We start from the raw sequence: 22878 nt of genomic DNA, 5'->3' as shown, positions 1-22878 counted from the left end.
ACATACAATCTGGAAGAATAAAGACATGAAATACAACAACAAGTCTTTGTTTTTCAAGAACTGGTTTGGCAACAGCATTATCTGGGTTATACCATTATTGAATAATGATGGACAACTATATGATTATCCAATAATAATTATTGAATAATAACTATATGATTATGCAGAATTCATGAGAACACACAATGTTACATTCACTCCTGAGGAGTATCAAATAGTTGTTAGAGCTGTCCCTAAAGGTGCTATTCTTCTGTTAGGAGAACATAACAATACTCCCAAGTGCAACTGTTGAGGATTTTATAGCCTCAATACAGCTAGAAGGAATTTACATTTTATAAACTATAAATGTAATAACATGTACATATGAAAACCATGTCAAGATGTTACTATTCCCTCTGCTAGAATGTACTGGAATGCAGCCCTAGGACAAGTGAACTGGAATGCAGCCCTAGGACAAGTGAACTGGAATGCAGCCCTAGGACATGTGACTTGGAATGCAGCCCTAGGACAAGTGAACTGGAATGCAGCCCCAGGACAAGTGAACTGGAATGCAGCCCCAGGACAAGTAAACTGGAATGCAGCCCCAGGGCAAGTGAACTAGAATGCAGCCCAAGGACAAGTGAACTGGAATGCAGCCCCAGGACAAGTGAACTGGAATGCAGCCCCAGGACAAGTAAACTGGAATGCAGCCCCAGGGCAAGTGAACTAGAATGCAGCCCAAGGACAAGTGAACTGGAATGCAGCCCCAGGGCAAGTGACCTAGAATGCAGCCCCAGGGCAAGTGAACTGGAATGCAGCCCCAGGGCAAGTGAACTGGAATGCAGCCCAAGGACAAGTAAACTGGAATGCAGCCCTAGGACATGTGAACTAGAATGCAGCCCAAGGACAAGTGAACTGGAATGCAGCCCCAGGGCAAGTGACCTAGAATGCAGCCCCAGGGCAAGTGAACTAGAATGCAGCCCAAGGACAAGTGAACTGGAATGCAGCCCCAGGGCAAGTGAACTAGAATGCAGCCCCAGGACAAGTGAACTAGAACGCAGCCCTAGGACAAGTGAACTGGAATGCAGCCCTAGGACAAGTGAACTGGAATGCAGCCCTAGGACAAGTGAACTGGAATGCAGCCCTAGGACAAGTGAACTGGAATGCAGCCCTAGGACAAGTGAACTGGAATGCAGCCCTAGGACAAGTGAACTGGAACAACGTTTAGTTGTTATCTGGTAAATATTGTATATCTAATAAGGTGAAAGAAGTGTCATACAAACTCATTCATAGAATCTACCCTGTAAAGACCTTTATTATACACAGATTTAAAATAGCTGTTGATAACAAATGTGTATTTTGTGGTTGTGACCCAGAGACCACCGAACATTTATTTTGGGACTGTTCTAATGTCAGAAGATTTTGGAGTGAGTTAGACGATTGTATTAAATAAATAAAATACTATTAATGTTCATTTGAAAGACTCGGATATGATTTATTTTGACCCAAATGATATCGACCCCCGGTGTAACTTAATTTGTTTATTTTTATGGAAGAATCTTTATCCATGAAATGAGGTCGACAGGGGGGAACAAAACCCTCTTCACATTGTTAAAGATAGAATTTAAATATTATTTTGAAATTATCAGTAGTGTAAAATCAAACAAGCAATACGTACCATAAAACTTAAGAGTATTATAAATGTATCTCGACATGTAAATCCACTAATAAAAACCCACTCTTCCATGAGGTCAAGCAGTACATTAAGAACATTCTACATTCTTCCAATAAGAAAGCTGTTCAAATCAATACGTGTGTATCTTTTAAGGTCTTCGTATAACCTGTCATGTGTTGGACCCCCCTAGTATATGTCCTCATTGTCTGTATACATCCTGGTGTTCCTGCACTAAGAACAGGGCTCGACACCTGTCGTCGCCAGCAGGTTAACCATAATGAGGCAGCCAGCTGCTATTGTTAATGTATGTCGAGCCAACTACCTGTAGCTGCCCAGGTCAAGCGAGATCAATGCCGTTATCTCACCACAAAGCTGCAGTCTTCTCAACCTTTGTGTTCAGGAAGAAAAATGTTGCTGGTTCCTGTTGCAACTCGTAAATGTTTGCGACGTTTTCCAGGACGCGCAGCTAATTTGCTCCTAACCTACATCAGTATAACCTGCTAGTTGTACCCAATGTAACGTTAACTAGTCCAGATGACTTGGTCTGCGGATACGTTGCCTATATATAAACGCAACACGTCTTGTATCATCACATTGTTGTGTCTTTACCATTGAACGAAGCTGTCAGGAAGTCATGTTGTCCAGCAGTGAGTTTCCAGGTCACGTTAGCAGCACCAACCAACTGAACTGACGCACAGAAACAGGATATGCAACGTGTCTGTTCCCTCCGTCCTGTCGCTGCGGAGACGTCTCAACATCACAGGTCAAACCAGTTGGAGGAAAATTACATTTTAAAACGTCCCGAAGGACACTAACCCCAACCTCAAGGAGGTGCAGGAGAAATATGTTATGTTTGCAGGGCACCACAAAGCAAAACAGACATCTTCAAGAATACAACCCTAATTAAAAGCTGCTGCAGGAAAATAGAAAGATCTTTAATCTGAAAAATTGATGACTAAGCAGTTATTGTATTTAAAACACTGGTATATCATGGATGTAGACAGACAATCTGATTAACAACGACAGTGGGGATTATAATGGCACAGTATGATCTATTATGATCTATTAATCTGTCCCAAGAGAGGGCAGTATAGAGACCTGCCACTGATGGTTCTCAACACAGTAGTTTAATCTGGAAACGATGTGGCTATATCCATACACAGTATTAAAATGGAGACGAGCTGTATCTTCGAAAACAGTATGTCACCTTGGCTATTTTATATCATGAAGAACAGCCTCCATCAACACAACTGTGGCAGTTCATAAATACACATATCTACATCAGGAAAGACTTTAATCAACAGGCAATACATCAGAGAAATAAAAACAGGTGCTATGTCTGTCTCCAGTCTGTCTCGTCTACGCTCCAGCGTCTGTCTCGCAGGCTGTGTATCTGTATGTGTACAGCTTGTTGTCAGCTCCTCCACTCAACATCAACTGCAAGAGGAAGAGACAGAGGGAACACAAAACGTTGAACAGAATACAGGCTAGATGTGTGTTGTCTCTCCAGGTTAATACAGGCTAGATGTGTGTTGTTGTCTCTCCAGGTTAATACAGGCTAGATGTGTGTTGTTGTCTCTCCAGGTTAATACAGGCTAGATGTGTGTTGTTGTCTCTCCAGGTTAATACAGGCTAGATGTGTGTTGTTGTCTCTCCAGGTTAATACAGGCTAGATGTGTGTTGTTGTCTCTCCAGGTTAATACAGGCTAGATGTGTGTTGTTGTCTCTCCAGGTTAATACAGGCTAGATGTGTGTTGTTGTCTCTCCAGGTTAATACAGGCTAGATGTGTGTTGTTGTCTCTCCAGGTTAATACAGGCTAGATGTGTGTTGTTGTCTCTCCAGGTTAATACAGGCTAGATGTGTGTTGTTGTCTCTCCAGGTTAATACAGGCTAGATGTGTGTTGTTGGTTAATACAGGCTAGATGTGTGTTGTTGTCTCTCCAGGTTAATACTAGATGTGTGTTGTCTCCAGGTTAATACAGGCTAGATGTGTGTTGTCGTCTCTCCAGGTTAATACAGGCTAGATGTGTTGTTGTCTCTCCAGGTTAATACAGGCTAGATGTGTGTTGTTGTCTCTCCAGGTTAATACAGGCTAGATGTGTGTTGTTGTCTCTCCAGGTTAATACAGGCTAGATGGCTGTGTTGTTGTCTCTCCAGGTTAATACAGGCTAGATGTGTGTTGTTGTCTCTCCAGGTTAATACAGGCTAGATGTGTGTTGTTGTCTCTCCAGGTTAATACAGGCTAGATGTGTGTTGTTGTCTCTCCAGGTTAATACAGGCTAGATGTGTTGTTGTCTCTCCAGGTTAATACAGGCTAGATGTGTGTTGTCTCTCCAGGTTAATACAGGCTAGATGTGTTGTTGTCTCTCCAGGTTAATACAGGCTACATGTGTTGTTGTCTCTCCAGGTTAATACAGGCTACATGTGTTGTTGTCTCTCCAGGTTAATACAGGCTAGATGTGTGTTGTTGTCTCCAGGTTAATACAGGCTAGATGTGTGTTGTTGTCTCTCCAGGTTAATACAGGCTAGATGTGTGTTGTTGTCTCTCCAGGTTAATACAGGCTAGATGTGTGTTGTCTCTCCAGGTTAATACAGGCTAGATGTGTTGTTGTCTCTCCAGGTTAATACAGGCTAGATGTGTTGTCTCTCCAGGTTAATACAGGCTAGATGTGTTGTTGTCTCCAGGTTAATACAGGCTACATGTGTTGTTGTCTCTCCAGGTTAATACAGGCTAGATGTGTGTTGTCTCTCCAGGTTAATACAGGCTAGATGTGTGTTGTTGTCTCTCCAGGTTAATACAGGCTAGATGTGTGTTGTTGTCTCTCCAGGTTAATACAGGCTAGATGTGTGTTGTCTCTCCAGGTTAATACAGGCTAGATGTGTGCTGGTGTCTCACCCTGCTGTCAGTCCAGTCCACACAGAGCACCTTGTCCTCATGGGCAGACACATCATACAAAGGGGTCTTGCAGCTGGAATACAAAACACACTTTTGTAACACGAGATCCCCCACCAGCCCGGCCTCTAGCCCCTAGCGCCCCCCGGCCTCTAGCCCCTACCGGCCTCTAGCCCCTACCGGCCTCTAACCCCTACCGGCCTCTAACCCCTACCACCAACCCCCCACCAACCCCCCGGCCTCTAACCCCTACCACCAACCCCCCCCGGCCTCTAACCCCTACCACCAACCCCCCCCCCCCCCGCCTCTAACCCCTACCACCAACCCCCCGGCCTCTAACCCCTACCACCAACCCCCCTCTAACCTCTAACCCCTACCACCAACCCCCCCCCCGGCCTCTAACCCCTACCACCAACCCCCCTACCACCAACCCCCCCGCCTCTAACCCCTACCACCAACCCCCCCTCTAACCTCTAACCCCTACCACCAACCCCCCCGGCCTCTAACCCCTACCACCAACCCCCCTACCACCAACCCCCCGGCCTCTAACCCCTACCACCAACCCCCCCCCGGCCTCTAACCCCTACCACCAACCCCCCGGCCTCTAACCCCTACCACCAACCCCCCCCCGGCCTCTAACCCCTACCACCAACCCCCCCGGCCTCTAACCCCTACCACCAACCCCCCCGGCCTCTAACCCCTACCACCAACCCCCCTCGGCCTCTAACCCCTACCACCAACCCCCCCCACGGCCTCTAACCCCCACCACCCCCGGCCTCTAACCCCTACAGCATACAGACCTCCTGGTGTCCCAGAGTTTGACCAGGTTGTCGAGGGAACCAGACACCAGTTGGTGCTCATGGGAAGGAGCCCACTTCACCGCTGTGACCCAGCCGCTGTGAGAGGTAAGAGACAGCAACACCAAAGACCCGTCTACACAAACAAACAGATTAATTCACACCTTATGGAACAGCGGGGACTGTGAAGATAAACACACACACGATAACACACGCACACTACACACATACACATGGGTGTTGTATGATGAATTGCTAAGTCCCTCTTTGCCATGCAAATTAACTGAATCCCCAAAACCCTTGTGGTCAATCCTCAAGAGGCGGATAGACAAACAAAAACCCACAAATTCTGACAAACTCCAAGCATTGATTATGTAAGAATGGGCTGCCATCAGTCAGGATGTGGCCCAGAAGTTAATTGACAGCATGCCAGGGCGGATTGCAGAGGTCTTGAAAAAGAAGGGTCAACACTGCAAATATTGACTCTTTGCATCAACTTCATGTAATTGTCAATAAAAGCCTTTGACACTTATGAAATGCTTGTAATTATACTTCAGTAATCCATACTAACATCTGACAAAAATATCTAAAGACACTGAGGCAGCAAACTTTGTGAAAATTAATATTTGTGTCATTCTCAAAACTTTTGGCCACAATTGTATTGTAGATATGTGGTAGTAGAGTAGTGGTCTGAGGGAACACACTTAATGTATTGTGAAAAGTGTTATGAAATGTAATGTCAAGTAATATTTTAAAATGTATAAACTGCCTTAATGCTGCTGGACCCCAGGAAGAGTAGCTGCTGCCTTGGCAGGAACTAATGGGGATCCATAATAAACCCCAGGAAGAGTAGCTGCTGCCTTGGCAGGAACTAATGGGGATCCATAATAAACCCCAGGAAGAGTAGCTGCTGCTTTTGGCAGGATCTAATGGGGATCCATAATAAACCCCAGGAAGAGTAGCCGCTGCCTTGGCAGGAACTAATGGGGATCCATAATAAACCCCAGGAAGAGTAGCTGCTGCCTTGGCAGGAACTAATAGGGATCCATAATAAACCCCAGGAAGAGTAGCTGCTGCCTTGGCAGGAACTAATGGGGATCCATAATAAATACAAATGCACTCACATAAGAGAGATGTTGTAATGTACATTGGGAAGTGCACAGATATTTAAATGAAGTTAGATTTAGTTGTGACCTTTAGAGCGAGGGTCCCACAGCCTGACGTGTCTGTCAGTGCTGCCAGAGGCCAGGCGACGACACAGTGGAGAGTAGGAGATGTGGTTAAACACCTTACTGCCAGTCTATAGATACGAAGAGAAGATTAACCAATCAGTCATCAACTAAGAGGTTGTGAGGGGTGTGGTCTAGGGTTAGTCTCTCACCAGTGTACCCTGGGGTAAGAGCCTCTCACCAGTGTACCCTGGGGTAAGAGCCTCTCACCAGTGTGGTCTAGGGTTAGAGTCTCGTGGTCTAGGGTTAGAGTCTCGTGGTCTGGGGTTAGAGTCTCTCCCCAGTGTGGTCTAGGGTTAGAGTCTCGTGGTCTGGGGTTAGAGTCTCTCACCAGTGTGGTCTGGGGTTAGAGTCTCTCACCAGTGTGGTCTTCACGCTTCCGGTCTCAGCATCCCAGAGGCGGATGGTGTGGTCCCAGGATGCACTGCAGATCTCCTCACTGTCCAACCAGAGGACAGACGACACCGCCTCGTTGTGACCAGACAATGTCATGAGGGGTGTCTAGAAGAGGAAGATTTTATGCGTTTTATTTAACCAGGTAGGCTAATTGAGAACAAGTTCTCATTTACAACTGCGACCTGGCCAAGATAAAGCAAAGCAGTACAACACATACAACAGAGTTACACATGGAGTAAAACAAACATACAGTCAATAATACAGTAGAAAACATCTATATACAGGGTGTGCAAATGAGGTAAAATAAGGGAGGTAAGGCAATACATAAGCCATAGTGGTGAAGTAATTACAATATGGCAATTAAACACTGGAGTGATTGATGTCCGAAGATGAATGAGCTAGTAGAGACACTGGGGTGCAGAGGAGCAAGATAAATACATACATACAGTATGGGGATGAGGTAGTTGGGTGGGCTATTTACAGATGGGCTATGTACATGTCCAGTGATCTGTGAGCTGCTCTGACAGCTGGTGCTTAAAGTTAGTGAGGGAGATATGAGTCTCCAGCTTCAGTGATTTTTGCAGTTCGTTCCAGTCATTAGCAGCAGAGAACTGGAAGGAAAGACGACCAAAGGAGGAATTGGCTTTGGGGGTGACCAGTGAGATATACCTGCTGGAGCGTGTGCTATGGGTGGGTGCTGCTATGGTGACCAGTGAGCTGAGATAAGGCGGGGCTTTACCTAGCAGAGACTTATAGATGACCTGGAGCCATTGGGTTTGGCGACAAATATGAAGTGAGGGCCAGCCAAAGAGAGCGTACAGGTCGCAGTGGTGGGCAGTATATGTGGCTTTGGTGACAAAACGGATGGCAATGTGATAGACTGCATCCAATTTGTTGAGTAGAGTGTTGGAGGCTATTTTGTAAATGATGGTGGGTAGTATATGGGGCTTTGGTTAAGATGATTAATACTATGATACACTACTGATCAACTGGAGCCCTGGGAGCCCCTAACCCTGGATAATACCATGAGGGGCTGCTCTCCTCACCCTGGTCAGTCTGATAGGGTTAGTCTGGATTAGTCTGCTCTCTTCACCCTGGTCAGTCTGATAGGGTTAGTCTGCTCTCCTCACCCTGGTCAGTCTGATAGGGTTTGTCTGGGTTAGTCTGCTCTCCTCACCCTGGTCAGTCTGATAGGGTTAGTCTGGGTCATTAGTCTGCTCTCTCTCACCCTGGTCAGTCTGATAGGGTTAGTCTGCTCTCTTCACCCTGGTCAGTCTGATAGGGTTAGTCTGCTCTCTTCACCCTGGTCAGTCTGATAGGGTTAGTCTGCTCTCTCCTCACCCTGGTCAGTCTGATAGGGTTAGTCTGCATTAGTCTGCTCTCTTCACCCTGGTCAGTCTGATAGGGTTAGTCTGCTCTCCTCACCCTGGTCAGTCTGATAGGGTTTGTCTGGGTTAGTCTGCTGTCCTCACCCTGGTCAGTCTGATAGGGTTTGTCTGGGTTAGTCTGCTCTCCTCACCCTGGTCAGTCTGATAGGGTTAGTCTGCTCTCCTCACCCTGGTCAGTCTGATAGGGTTTGTCTGGGTTAGTCTGCTCTCCTCACCCTGGTCAGTCTGATAGGGTTAGTCTGCTCTCCTCACCCTGGTCAGTCTGATAGGGTTAGTCTGCTCTCCTCACCCTGGTCAGTCTGATAGGGTTTGTCTGGGTTAGTCTGCTCTCCTCACCCTGGTCAGTCTGATAGGGTTAGTCTGCTCTCCTCACCCTGGTCAGTCTGATAGGGTTAGTCTGCTCTCCTCACCCTGGTCAGTCTGATAGGGTTAGTCTGGGTTAGTCTGCTCTCCTCACCCTGGTCAGTCTGATAGGGTTAGTCTGGGTTAGGCTGCTCTCCTCACCCTGGTCAGTCTGATAGGGTTAGTCTGGGTTAGGCTGCTCTCTTCACCCTGGTCAGTCTGATAGGGTTAGTCTAGGCTGCTCTCTCACCCTGGTCAGTCTGATAGGGTTAGTCTGCTCTCCTCACCCTGGTCAGTCTGATAGGGTTAGTCTGCTCTCCTCACCCTGGTCAGTCTGATAGGGTTAGTCTGCTCTCCTCACCCTGGTCAGTCTGATAGGGTTAGTCTGCTCTCCTCACCCTGGTCAGTCTGATAGGGTTAGTCTGCTCTCCTCACCCTGGTCAGTCTGATAGGGTTAGTCTGGGTTAGGCTGCTCTCCTCACCCTGGTCAGTCCGAGCTGTTCAGTCTTCTGTTTCTTTCTGGGTCTGCTGGGAGGCTCCTCTACCTCCTCCTCCTCCTCTGTGGCCACTGGCAGGACAACAGAACAGTCAGCAGGGAGAGAGATACATAGTTAACATGGATACTATATACATGGACCTGTGAACCAATCTAACTCCATTATCATCCCAGACAACCCAGAGTCCAGTAGGACTGTACCAGACAACCCAGAGTCCAAAAGGACTGTACCAGACAACCCAGAGTCCAAAAGGACTGTACCAGACAACCCAGAGTCCAGTAGGACTGCACCAGACAACCCAGAGTCCAGTAGGACTGCACCAGACAACCCAGAGTCCAGTAGGACTGCACCAGACAACCCAGAGTCCAGTAGGACTGCACCAGACAACCCAGAGTCCAATAGGACTGCACCAGACAACCCAGAGTCCAATAGGACTGCACCAGACAACCCAGAGTCCAATAGGACTGCACCAGACTGCACTGCACAGACAACCCAGAGTCCAATAGGACTGCACCAGACAACCCAGAGTCCAATAGGACTGCACCAGACAACCCAGAGTCCAATAGGACTGCACCAGACAACCCAGAGTCCAATAGGACTGTACCAGACAACCCAGAGTCCAATAGGACTGTACCAGACAACCCAGAGTCCAATAGGACTGTACCAGACAACCCAGAGTCCAATAGTACCTGCTGACCAGATCTTCAGCATCTTGTCCCAGGAACCACTGCAGAACTGAGAGGAATGGAGACAAAAATACATCTATTAGTTGCTGAGCAGTGATGTTGACAGCTGCATATCCCCCATTCTCCTCCCATGTCTCCTCCCCCCCCCCATGTCCCCCTCCCCCGTTTTCTCCTCCTACCCCCGTCACCTTAGTGCGTGTGGGATCCGTGGCAATAGTGTCAACACTCCCAGCGTGTCCACGGCAACAGTGTCTAGCTTTCAGCTTGTTCCTCTCAGAGTTCCACTCCCACAGCAGAATGGTTTGGTCCAGAGAGGCCGTGAGCAGCAGGGAGGTCAGGCCATCTAGACAAACATAGGGGTGTCAGGATGAGATGATCAAGACCAACGTTCCCCAACAGGCGGCCCTCAGGCTGAATTTGGCCCGCGGGTGATTTTATTTGGCCCCCCAAGTTTTAAAAACAACAACTGTAAAAACACCAGCAACTCAGCTCCAAGTGACCCAGACCCTCCCCCTCACCTCTCCTGACCCAGGCCACGTCCTTCACCACGTCCGTGTGTCCGGCCACCGTCATCACAGCCTTGCCCTCCAGAGACCAGATCCTGGCTGTCTTATCATAGGAACCCGTCAGGATCCTGGAGTAGACATCATTAACAGGGTATCTGGGTTAGGGTCTCTGCCATTCAGAGATTGGGTTAGGGTCTCTGCCATTCAGAGTCTGGGTTAGGGTCTCTGCCATTCAGAGTCTGGGTTAGGGTCTCTGCCATTCAGAGTCTGGGTTAGGGTCTCTGCCATTCAGAGTCTGGGTTAGGGTCTCTGCCATTCAGAGTCTGGGTTAGGGTCTCTGCCATTCAGAGTCTGGGTTAGGGTCTCTGCCATTCAGAGTCTGGGTTAGGGTCTCTGCCATTCAGAGTCTGGGGTAGGGTAGGGTCTCTGCCATTCAGAGTCTGGGGTAGGGTCTCTGCCATTCAGAGTCTGGGGTAGGGTCTCTGCCATTCAGAGTCTGGGGGTAGGGTCTCTGCCATTCAGAGTCTGGGGTAGGGTCTCTGCCATTCAGAGTCTGGGGTAGGGTCTCTGCCATTCAGAGTCTGGGGTAGGGTCTCTGGCAGAGGTGTGGACTCGAGTCACGAATATGGTGACTTGCAACTCGACTTTAACACCAATGACTCGGGACTTGACTTGGACTTGAGCCTTTTGACTCGACCTGACACCCTCCCCAAGCCCAAATAATAAGTGTGCAGGGCATCAACTCTTCATTTACCGGATTACAGTTTGAATCGGACAGCAGCCAATCAAATTGTGCCAGCTGAGAAAAAGTTGTGCATGGCAGTACAGAGGAACGTCGGTGGGTGAATTCAGGATGGAGCCCTTGGAAAGACGATACCCAAAATTATTATTTTCGGATATAAAGATGAGGCTGCATCAACAAAAACGGGTTGCAACCTGCAAAACATGTGGTAAGAAAATGACAGACGGAGGAGCAACAACTTCCAACTTTATTCAACATTTGAAGCTGCACAAAGAACGGTAAGTCGTGGCTAATATAACAGACAGCTATATATATATATAACTTTACTAGTGTAGCATGTAGGCTAACATAACGTTAAATCAATGAGCCTCCACACAGTCAGTCAATGTGGGAACGTGATCATTGCATCCAAGATTGAGCTACAACTGGCTAGGCAGTTGGTAGCCTAAATCCTGCCTGATGTTACTGCTGTTCTTGAAACCATTGACATACATTAGCCTACTGTCACCACACAGAGAGAGAGTGTGTGTGTGTGTTAAGGTTGTGCGATTGTGTACACGCCTACATCGCCCAATTGCGCCACATAGCGATCCTCGATAGTCGATCACAATGGGGTGGGGCGGGTCTTTCTCACGGCTACCCATGTATTTCCATGGAAATATAAAGTTTATTTGGAAAGTAATAAATATATATATTTTTAAAAGCATTCATGATTTGTTAAAAATATGAAATAGTATTAGATTAGCACATTAGGACTCGTTTAGGACTCGAAACTCAAAGTTTAGGACTTGAGACTTGCCGCTCTTGACAGGAGACTTGACTCGGACTTGCCTGTCTTGATTTGGGACTTGAGTGCTGTCTTGAGAATTACTTGTGACTTGTAAACAATGACTCTGGGTTAGACGTCATGTCTCTCACCATTCAGAGTCTGGGTTAGACGTCATGTCTCTCACCATTCAGAGTCTGGGTTAGACGTCATGTCTCTCACCATTCAGAGTCTGGGTTAGACGTCATGTCTCTCACCATTCAGAGTCTGGGTTAGACGTCATGTCTCTCACCATTCAGAGTCTGGGTTAGACGTCATGTCTCTCACCATTCAGAGTCTGGGTTAGACGTCATGTCTCTCACCATTCAGAGTCTGGGTTAGACGTCATGTCTCTCACCATTCAGAGTCTGGGTTAGACGTCATGTCTCTCACCATTCAGAGTCTGGGTTAGACGTCATGTCTCTCACCATTCAGACTCTGGGTTAGACGTCATGTCTCTCACCATTCAGAGTCTGCCTCCACTGAGCTGATCCAGTCATCATGCATCATACACTCCTCTGGTTGGGGAGCGGTGAACCTCTCCACATACTCAATCTCCACCACATCTTCCTGTAACACACACAAAACACGCTTCAAGTCACATTGGCATACTAAGCAGTCTACGCGTAAACCCTACTGTCCAGGGGTCCTGCTACCGCCCAGAGGTCCTGCTACCGCCCAGAGGTCCTGCTACCGCCCAGAGGTCCTGCTACCGCCCAGAGGTCCTGCTACCGCCCAGAGGTCCTGCTACCGCCCAGAGGTCCTGCTACCGCCCAGAGGTCCTGCTACCGCCCAGAGGTCCTGCTACCGCCCAGAGGTCCTGCTACCGCCCAGAGCCCTCCTGCTACCGCCCAGAGGTCCTGCTACCGCCCAGAGGGTCCTGCTACCGCCCAGAGGGTCCTGCCCTACCGCCCAGAGGGTCCTGCTACCGCCCAGAGGGTCCTGCTACCGCCCAGAGGGTCCTGCTACCGCCCAGAGGGTCCTGCTACCGCCCAGAGGGTCCTGCTACCGCCCAGAGGGTCCTGCTACCGCCCAGAGGGTCCTGCTACCGTCCAGGGGTCCTACTACCGTCCAGGGGTCCTACTACCGTCCAGGGGTCCTACCACCGTCCAGGGGTCCTACTACCATCCAGAGGGTGCTACGAGTAAACCCTACCCCCCAGAGGTCCTACTACAGAGGTCCTACTACCCCCCCAGAGGTCCTACTCACCGTTGAGATGCCTTCAGCCTCCATGTGATTTGACAACGATGTCCGCAGGAACTGACCTCGCACCAGGAAGTCAAACTCAATCTGGCTGTGAGACCCTACAACAACAAAGCACACAAAAATGAGACACCCAATATGATGCTAATACATTCATCAGTGATCTAGGTCAAACCAAGACAGCACCAGTCCTGAAATAATTTAATTGGAGAATAATAGTTACAAGGACAAACAATGGGTGGAGAGGAAGCTAGGAAAGCTGCAGTCAGTCCAGGTAGCATGAAGTGGATTCATTATGATTGATGTCAGTGGAGGCTGCTGAGGGGAAGACGGCTCATAATAATGTCCGGAACGGAGCAAATGGAATGGCATCACATGGAAACCATGTGTTTGATACCATTACACTCCAGCCATTATCACGAGTCCATCCTCCCCAATTAAGGTGCCACCAACCTCCTCTGATATATGTTCACCCCATCTCCCAGAGGGATCAGCTTTGTTCAACTGGGGGAAGGAGAAGTTTTAGTCTACGGAAAAGAGCTCCTCTCAAGGGGTTATAACAGTGCCTCTAAGTGTTGAGGTTAAGCAACTTAACAAGGTTCCTGCCGTGTTGAAGCCTGATGAATAATCAGAAATCAAGGTGGCTGGAGGGAGGAGAGTCTGGCCCTGATGCTGTGCTATGTACTGGCTGGAGGGAGGAGAGTCTGGCCCTGATGCTGTGCTATGTAGTGGCTGGAGGTAGGTGAGTCTGGCCCTGATGCTGTGCTATGTACTGGCCGGAGGGAGGAGAGTCTGGCCCTGATGCTGTGCTATGTATGCTGTGCTGGATCTGGCCCTGATGCTGTGCTATGTAGTGGCTGGAGGGAGGAGAGTCTGGCCCTGATGCTGTGCTATGTAGTGGCTGGAGGGAGGAGAGTCTGGCCCTGATGCTGTGCTATGTAGTGGCTGGAGGGAGGAGAGTCTGGCCCTGATGCTGTGCTATGTACTGGCTGGAGGGAGGTGAGTCTGGCCCTGATGCTGTGCTGTGCTATGTACTGGCTGGAGGGAGGAGAGTCTGGCCCTGATGCTGTGCTATGTACTGGCTGGAGGTAGGTGAGTCTGGCCCTGATGCTGTGCTATGTACTGGCCGGAGGGAGGAGAGTCTGGCCCTGATGCTGTGCTATGTACTGGCTGGAGGGAGGAGAGTCTGGCCCTGATGCTGTGCTATGTAGTGGCTGGAGGGAGGAGAGTCTGGCCCTGATGCTGTGCTATGTCTGGCCCCTGATGCTGTGCTATGTAGTGGCTGGAGGGAGGAGAGTCTGGCCCTGATGCTGTGCTATGTAGTGGCTGGAGGGAGGAGAGTCTGGCCCTGATGCTGTGCTATGTACTGGCTGGAGGTAGGTGAGTCTGGCCCTGATGCTGTGCTATGTACTGGCCGGAGGGAGGAGAGTCTGGCCCTGATGCTGTGCTATGTACTGGCTGGAGGGAGGAGAGTCTGGCCCTGATGCTGTGCTATGTAGGGAGGAGGCTGGAGGGAGGCTGGAGAGTCTGGCCCTGATGCTGTGCTATGTAGTGGCTGGAGGGAGGAGAGTCTGGCCCTGATGCTGTGCTAGTACTGGCTGGAGGGAGAGAGTCTGGCCCTGATGCTGTGCTATGTAGTGGCTGGAGGGAGGAGTCTGGCCCTGATGCTCTGGCCCTGATGCTGTGCTATGCTGTGCTATGTACTGGCCGGAGGGAGGAGAGTCTGGCCCTACTGGCTGGAGGGAGGAGAGTCTGGCCCTGATGCTGTGCTATGTACTGGCTGGAGGGAGGAGAGTCTGGCCCTGATGCTGTGCTATGTAGTGGCTGGAGGGAGGAGAGTCTGGCCCTGATGCTGTGCTATGTAGTGGCTGGAGGGAGGAGAGTCTGGCCCTGATGCTGTGCTATGTAGTGGCTGGAGGGAGGAGAGTCTGGCCCTGATGCTGTGCTATGTAGTGGCTGGAGGGAGGAGAGTCTGGCCCTGATGCTGTGCTAGTACTGGCTGGAGGGAGGAGAGTCTGGCCCTGATGCTGTGCTATGTACTGGCTGGAGGGAGGAGAGTCTGGCCCTGATGCTGTGCTATGTACTGGCTGGAGGTGCTAGGGCTGGAGGGAGTCTGGCCCTGATGCTGTGCTATGTACTGGCTGGAGGGAGGAGAGTCTGGCCCTGATGCTGTGCTATGTACTGGCTGGAGGGAGGAGAGTCTGGCCCTGATGCTGTGCTATGTAGTGGCTGGAGGGAGGAGAGTCTGGCCCTGATGCTGTGCTATGTAGTGGCTGGAGGGAGGAGAGTCTGGCCCTGATGCTGTGCTATGTAGTGGCTGGAGGGAGGAGAGTCTGGCCCTGATGTGGAGGGAGGAGAGTCTGGCCCTGATGCTGTGCTATGTACTGGCTGGAGGTAGGTGAGTCTGGCCCTGATGCTGTGCTATGTACTGGCCGGAGGGAGGAGAGTCTGGCCCTGATGCTGTGCTATGTACTGGCTGGAGGGAGGAGAGTCTGGCCCTGATGCTGTGCTATGTACTGGCTGGAGGGAGGAGAGTCTGGCCCTGATGCTGTGCTATGTAGTGGCTGGAGGGAGGAGAGTCTGGCCCTGATGCTGTGCTATGTAGTGGCTGGAGGGAGGAGAGTCTGGCCCTGATGCTGTGCTATGTACTGGCCTGAGGGAGGTGAGTCTGGCCCTGATGCTGTGCTATGTACTGGCCTGAGGGAGGTCAGTCTGGCCCTGATGCTGTGCTATGTAGTGGCTGGAGGTATGAGAGTCTGGCCCTGATGCTGTGCTATGTAGTGGCTGGAGGGAGGAGAGTCTGGCCCTGATGCTGTGCTATGTAGTGGCTGGAGGTAGGTGAGTCTGGCCCTGATGCTGTGCTATGTACTGGCCGGAGGGAGGAGAGTCTGGCCCTGATGCTGTGCTATGTACTGGCTGGAGGTATGAGAGTCTGGCCCTGATGCTGTGCTATGTACTGGCTGGAGGGAGGAGAGTCTGGCCCTGATGCTGTGCTATGTAGTCTGGCCCTGATGCTGGCTGGAGAGTCTGGCCCTGATGCTGTGCTATGTACTGGCTGGAGGGAGGAGAGTCTGGCCCTGATGCTGTGCTATGTAGTGGCTGGAGGGAGGAGAGTCTGGCCCTGATGCTGTGCTATGTAGTGGCTGGAGGTAGGTGAGTCTGGCCCTGATGCTGTGCTGTGGCTGGAGGGAGGAGAGTCTGGCCCTGATGCTGTGCTATGTAGTGGCTGGAGGGAGGAGAGTCTGGCCCTGATGCTGTGCTATGCTGTGCTAGTGGCTGGAGGGAGGAGAGTCTGGCCCTGATGCTGTGCTATGTAGTGGCTGGAGGGAGGAGAGTCTGGCCCTGATGCTGTGCTATGTAGTGGCTGGAGGGAGGAGAGTCTGGCCCTGATGCTGTGCTATGTACTGGCTGGAGGGAGCTGTGAGTCTGGCCCTGGCCCTGATGCTGATGCTGTGGCCCTGATGCTGTGCTATAGTGGCTGGAGGGAGGAGAGTCTGGCCCTGATGCTGTGCTATGTAGTGGCTGGAGGGAGAGTCTGGCCCTGAGTCTGGCCCTGATGCTGTGCTATGTAGTGGCTGGAGGGAATGAGTCTGGCCCTGATGCTGTGCTATGTAGTGGCTGGAGGGAGTCTGGCCCTGATGCTGTGCTATGTAGTGGCTGGAGGGAGGAGAGTCTGGCCCTGATGCTGTGCTATGTAGTGGCTGGAGGGAGGAGAGTCTGGCCCTGATGCTGTGCTGCTGGAGGGAGGTGAGTCTGGCCCTGATGCTGGCTGGAGGGAGGGAGAGTCTGGCCCTGATGCTGTGCTATGTAGTGGCTGGAGGGAGGTGAGTCTGGCCCTGATGCTGTGCTATGTACTGGCTGGAGGGAGGTGAGTCTGGCCCTGATGCTGTGCTATGTACTGGCTGGAGGGAGGTGAGTCTGGCCCTGATGCTGTGCTATATAGTGGCTGGAGGGAATAGAGTCTGGCCCTGATGCTGTGCTATATAGTGGCTGGAGGGAATAGAGTCTGGCCCTGATGCTGTGCTATATAGTGGCTGGAGGGAATAGAGTCTGGTCCTGATGCTGTGCTATATAGTGGCTGGAGGGAATAGAGTCTGGCCCTGATGCTGTGCTATATAGTGGCTGGAGGGAATAGAGTCTGGCCCTGATGCTGTGCCATGAGGTTCTCCCTGATAGGGTGTTGTTAGGACAGTTATCCGGTTAGTGCCAGACGTTTGTAGTGACTGTGGAGGTAGTCATCAAGGTCTTCAGAATGCCCGGTTGAAACAGACACAGGTAGCTACAGTTGGTGGCTGTAATGCAACATTATATCGGATGCCAACCGCCATTAAACCCCAACAAATGGAAAAGCACCATTCTACAATCTATTCTCACCATTCTTTGCTTCGAGCAGCTTGTTGATGACGTTGCTGAGTTCCTGTACCTCTGAGGCAGCAGGGATGGAGAATGGGACGTCATCGACTGAATATCTGAGGGACAACGTCGGTAGGTTATGCTACAGCAATAATTTAACATGACTAAGTCACTGCTTACAGACAAATAGATAGTTGGCTAACTAACTTCAAACTTGTAGTATTCAGCTAGGCTAGCAAACATAGCAACCCATAGGATTTATATTTACAATCTTCCCTGGTCAGGCTAACTCACACTAACTTCAATAAATCCACATTATCAAAGCAACTCGTCTGCTAAGGACACAATATGATTACTGTTACCAACAGCATGGCTAACACTCCCAGAGTTCTCCTTCATGCTCGCTAGCAAATGAGCTAACTAGTTAGCTTACTGGCCAAACGAGCAAGTTAACTAGCTAGTGGCTATCCTTACAATTCAACAATAAATACTTACTTTTTGTTATCCGTAAAGAACCTGGTTTGTAACTGAGACATATCTCTTCTGTTGTTGAATAGTAACTCTATAAAACGGCTTCACAGACGGTTATTCGCTGATGAACACATCAAGCAGGACGTCATGCCACGTGGGTCAGAATCAGCCTGCGTGAGATGTGGAAGACATGTTAGTGGATCACGGAAAAGGCAAAAGTCGATCACTTTTCCCTACTCCTTTAGTATTGTCTGGAGCCAACAACAACAACAACACACAAAAATAGGCTTTTACATCAAATAGTTTTTGTTGTTGTCCTGAAAGCAGCCACCGAGCACCACATTACCTTAGCATATTTAGGAAAATGTTCTGGCTATAGACAGAATATTATAGACGCTACGATAGCCAGCAATGCATGTTAAAAGGCCTTTTCACACTGCATTATTCTTAACCACAGGCTATCTAAGAATGGCTCTGGGCTAGTTTATAACATTTTAAAAAGCTTTCAATCAAATTGTATTTAATTTGTTATCAGGAATCAAATCTGATGTGTATGAAATAGTTTGGTGCAATATGCATAAAAGGAGAGTAATTGCCCATAATTCTGCACCTTTCGGTAGTTGATCATCATGATTTAGTGACTGCAAAGAACATTTATGGATCTACTGGGATTTTCAAAAGAGACTAACTTTCTGTTTTGTCTGCTCTTGCACTCAAGAGATGAGTACAGATGGGTTCATATTTTTGCGTACAGTTGTGTTATTTTGATGAATGTTTTTGCAATTTTGACGGTACAATATATTTTTAATGAATGTTTTTATGTGTTTAAAAGACAACTACATTTTCGAAATGCATTTACTGTTTTGCAAAAGTTGTGTGTCTTGGGGACTCTGTTTTGAAAATCGACAACATTGTTTTAAAGAAATGCTTGTATGTGATTGAGAGAAACTAATACATACAGACAGTTGCTTGTGAGACAGTCCATGTTACCAGTACATGACTTTAGGATAACTGATGAGGGCACCCGCAGACATTTGCTGAAAGAACGTGACCTGACGCTGGCCTTGGCAGTGGAGACATGCCGTGCAGCAGAGCTTACTGATATACGGATAAGGTCCATGGAGCTAGAAAGGCAACATATGGACAATGTCAATGCTACATTCAGGCAGCCAGTAAAGAAATTCCCCTTTGCCACAGCTAATGCTAATACTACAGCCAACTCTGCAGTAGACAACCCCAATACATGCCGATATTGTGGCATTTCTCATGGACGAGGAAAAGAACACTGCCCAGCCTACGGAAAAATATGCAAATCCTGTGGTACAGCTAATCACTTTGCAAGGGTCTGCATGAAAAGCAAGAGAAAGGAGGGTAAAGTGCACTCCATGGAAACAAATACAGATGAAGGGAACGACAGCACAGAGGATGTTTATGCTAGCGAGCGCATAGGGGTGTGAGGGCAAAAGGACAAAAGTGGTTTGTCACTCTGCTACTTAATAATAAACCACAGCAATGCCAGCTAGATTCAGGGGCCACATGCAACGTTATGAGCCTTAAAGACAAAAGGAGGCTCGCGCCCAGAGACAAACTCACAGAGTAGCACCAAGCTGAAACTGTATTCAGGCCAGTTCATGACCTCTTTAGGCCTGTTTGTGACAGAGTGTGTTTTACGTGGCCAGAAATACACCCTTGAGTTTGAAATAGTTGAGGCTAGTCAACAGCCATTACTGTCAGGTTCTACATGCGAGCGCCTTGGGCTTATTAACTTCACCATCCCAGCTGATCTTAACATTATAGACCCAGTCCAGGCTGGGCCCCTGAGCAAGGAGACACTCCTAAGCAAGTACCATGATGTCTTCAACGCACCGGTCGAGTCGGTTCCCGGGGAAGTCCACTTTGAGTTGGACGCAGCAATCCAGCCTGTCCAGTGTGCACCCCGCAATGTACCAGTGGCCATGAAAGCAGCTACGAAGGCTCAGCTTGACAAATACGAAGCAGATGGCCACATCATATCCGTCACCGAGCCTACGGACTGGATAAGTAATATGGTTATCGTCAAGAAACCAGACAAGCTACGGATATGCATTGATCCTAAACACCTCAACCGGGCTCTGCGACGTTCACATTACATTATGCCCACGTTGGAGGATGTTCTTTACAAGCTCCCAAAGGCCAGAGTCTTCACGCTCGTGGATGCCAGAGATGCCTTCCTGCAGTGCAAGCTCGACGAGCCCAGCAGCTACATGACCACCTTTTGGACACCCTGGGGCAGGAAGAGGTGGTTAAAGCTTCCGTTTGGTGTCTCTGTGGCTCCAGAGGTGTATCAGCGGAAACAGCATGAGCTGTTGATGGGGCTCAGTGGCGTGGAACCCATAGCAGATGGCATCCTCGTAGTGGGCTGTGGGGACAGTGATGAGGAGGCAGAATGTGACCATGACGCCAAGCTGCTGGCCCTGATGGTCAGATGCAGACAGGTCAAGCTAAGGCTAAGCATAAAAAGCTTCAGTTTAAAGTGCCAGAGGTCCGCTTTCATGGGCACATCTTGTCCTCCACCGGATTGAAGGTGGATCCTGAAAAAGTGAAGGCTGTCTTGGAAATGCCCCACCCATCTGACGTGAAGGCAGTGCAGCGCTTCGTCACCTACCTGGCCAAATTCCTACCGCGGCTCTCTGAAGTGTGTGAGCCACTAAGGAGGCTCATGGACAAGGACACCATCTGGCATTGGCTCCCAAAACATGCGGTGAGGGAAATAAAACAACTGGTCACCCAGACACCCGTACTGCGATACTACAATGTGTCGAAACCTGTCACGATTCAGAGTGACTCAAGCCAGTATGGACTTGGCTGTTGCCTCATGCAGGAGGGCCAGCCTGTGGCATTCGCCTCTAGGGCACTCACCCCAACAGAGCAGAACTATGCCCAGATAGAGAAGGAGTGCCTCAGCATTGTGTTTGCATGCCAATGCTTCCACCACTACCTGTACGGGCAGATCACAAGCCCCTTATTGCTATATTCAGCAAGCCTCTTCTGAATGCCCCAAAACGACTGCAGAGCATGCTACTGGCCCTACAAAACTGCAACCTCAAGGTGGTGTATAAGCCAGGGCCAGAGATGTATGTGAGTGACACGCTCAGCAGGGCTACTGCATCAGGCACCCACACACGCTCCATGCATGAACAACACGCAGTGTGCAGCTTACAAACAGAGCAAGTGGATGTTGAACACATCAACCAGGCTGACTACCTCAATGTTACGGACCAGCACCTTATACAAATCAGAGAGCACACAGACAGGGACGGGCAACTCCAGGCATTGAGGTCTGTGATTCTGATGGGCTGGCCCGACTGCAAGGAAGAAACTGCTTTAGCCGTCAGAGGATATTGGCCAGTCAAAGAGGAGCTCAGTGTTCAAAACGGAGTAATATTCAAGTGTCAGAGAGTCGTTATTCCCCGATCTCTGCGCCCTGAGATGTTGGCACGCGTGCACTCAAGTCACATAGGAGGTGAGGCCTGTTACAGACAAGCACGTGACACACTGTACTAGCCAGGAATGCAGAGTGAAATCTAAGACTATGTCAGTAAATGCACAGTCTGCAATGAATATGCCATTGAGCAACAGAGAGAGACGATGATGTCCCACGAGCTACCGATGCGCCCCTGGCAGATAGTAAGTCTAGATCTCTTCCAGCACAGTGGCAAAGACTTTCTGCTGGTAGTCGATCATTACTCAGACTTTTGGGAGATTGACCTCCTCCCCGACCTCTCAGCAGAGACAACGATCAAACGCTGCAAGGCTCAGTTTGCCTATATGGCCAGCCAGATAGGGTAATTTCAGACAATGGACCCCGATTGTCCGGAGTTGAGTTCCGAAAATTTGCTGCAGAATGGGAAATTCGAGCACGTCACTACACCCAAAAGCTAATGGGAAGGCGGAGTCCGCAGTAAAAATCGCAAAGAACCTCTGCAAAAGGCTCTGCGAGAGGGCAAAGATGCCTGGAAAGCAATCCTGCAGTGGCGCAATACCCCGACAGAAGGCATGGATAGCAGCCCGGCACAGCGCCTCATGGCACGGCGCTTAAAAGCAGCTCTGCCAGTAGCCAGCACTCTCCTGGAGCCATGTGTGGTGACAGACGTGCTGGTGAAGCTACGTCACAGAAGACAGGTCTCCAAGTTCATCTACGACAAATCAGCAAAAGACTTACCTGAGCTCAGGGTGGGTGAAACGGTGCGAATGAAGCCACTACCAGGGGACCGGACAGGCCTCTGGAGACTCGGATCTTGTGTACAGAAAGTTGCACCACGCTCCTACTTGGTCGAAGTGAATGGATCAATGTACCGTCGTAACAGGGTTGACCTTCGGATTGCTGAGCCAGCACCTATTCAGAACCCTGATGGCCAAAGGGGTCGCATGACAAAAGACAGAACCCCAGCAAGTCACATGGGGCCTGAGGCTTTGGGCGAAGAGCCAGGGGATCACAGGTCGGCCGCTCCCTCGCCCATCAATTCTCCCCTTAGACGTTCAGGTGACACGCCTGTGCAGGAACCCGCAGTCCTCGCAGACAAGCCCCCTGTCTTTTCACGCTGCGGGCGTCTGGGCCAGCCACCAAAAAGACAATCTGTAGGTTTCCCATCAGGGATTGTTGACAGACAGAGATAAAAGTGAAGAGAATATCAAAATGTGTTATTGTTACCTGAGAAAAATAAATAAATGATACTAAACTGTTTAATGTTGGAAATTGTTACTAGGTTTGTTTTGTTAGTGAATTGACACCTCCTGTCCTATTTTATTAAATGGAAGATGTTATGGGTGTAAGATGGCACAGTGATGCCATCTGTTGGTAAATGTTCATTACTGCAACTCTTGTGTTTTACCGGGGTGCTTGAGATACCCGGATGTGTTGTGATGTACTGAACAA

At 49.6% G+C, this 22878-nt stretch overlaps 2 protein-coding genes across 10 annotated transcripts in view; both read right to left on the bottom strand.

The window, feature by feature from the left end:
• The window catches only part of ical1 (islet cell autoantigen 1-like), an 82598-nt gene extending 80140 nt beyond the window's left edge, over positions 1-2458 (bottom strand). For 6 of the 9 annotated variants that reach the window (XR_006082810.1, XR_006082812.1, XR_006082811.1 and 3 more), the window contains exon 1: positions 2264-2458. The gene's annotated coding sequence lies outside the window, so the exon portion shown is untranslated. Of the gene's footprint in view, positions 1-1976 lie in introns of all 9 variants that reach the window. The other 3 variants (XM_042317966.1, XM_042317968.1, XM_042317967.1) reach the window with 2 other exon arrangements.
• A 110-nt stretch (positions 2459-2568) lies between these two features.
• Positions 2569-18148, bottom strand: wdr12 (WD repeat domain 12). The gene is made up of 13 exons (XM_042317971.1): positions 17988-18148; positions 17514-17608; positions 13146-13240; positions 12400-12506; positions 10402-10517; positions 10072-10226; positions 9887-9932; positions 9183-9268; positions 6935-7075; positions 6540-6645; positions 5349-5481; positions 4552-4624; positions 2569-3091 (listed from the first exon to the last, which is right to left on the bottom strand). Exons 1-13 carry the CDS (start codon positions 18026-18028, stop codon positions 3014-3016), a joined length of 1272 nt encoding a protein of 423 aa, XP_042173905.1. The 5' UTR covers positions 18029-18148; the 3' UTR covers positions 2569-3013.
• Positions 18149-22878: the final 4730 nt, after the last annotated feature.

The sequence above is a fragment of the Oncorhynchus tshawytscha genome, unplaced genomic scaffold, assembly GCF_018296145.1.
Source record: "Oncorhynchus tshawytscha isolate Ot180627B unplaced genomic scaffold, Otsh_v2.0 Un_contig_237_pilon_pilon, whole genome shotgun sequence".
NCBI classification, from domain to species: Eukaryota; Metazoa; Chordata; class Actinopteri; order Salmoniformes; family Salmonidae; genus Oncorhynchus; species Oncorhynchus tshawytscha.
This window is presented reverse-complemented; position numbering and strand designations above follow the sequence as displayed.

Excerpts from the sequence above, each read along its gene's own strand:
- wdr12 (XM_042317971.1), bottom strand. The coding sequence starts at position 18,028 with ATGTCTCAGTTACAAACCAGGTTCTTTACGGATAACAAAAA. Across the intron at positions 10,518-12,399 it reads GTGGAGGCAGACTCTGAATG|GATCCTGACGGGTTCCTATG; the intron begins GTGAGAGACATG and ends TGTCTACTCCAG. Across the intron at positions 9,933-10,071 it reads CGGATCCCACACGCACTAAG|TTCTGCAGTGGTTCCTGGGA; the intron begins GTGACGGGGGTA and ends CATTCCTCTCAG.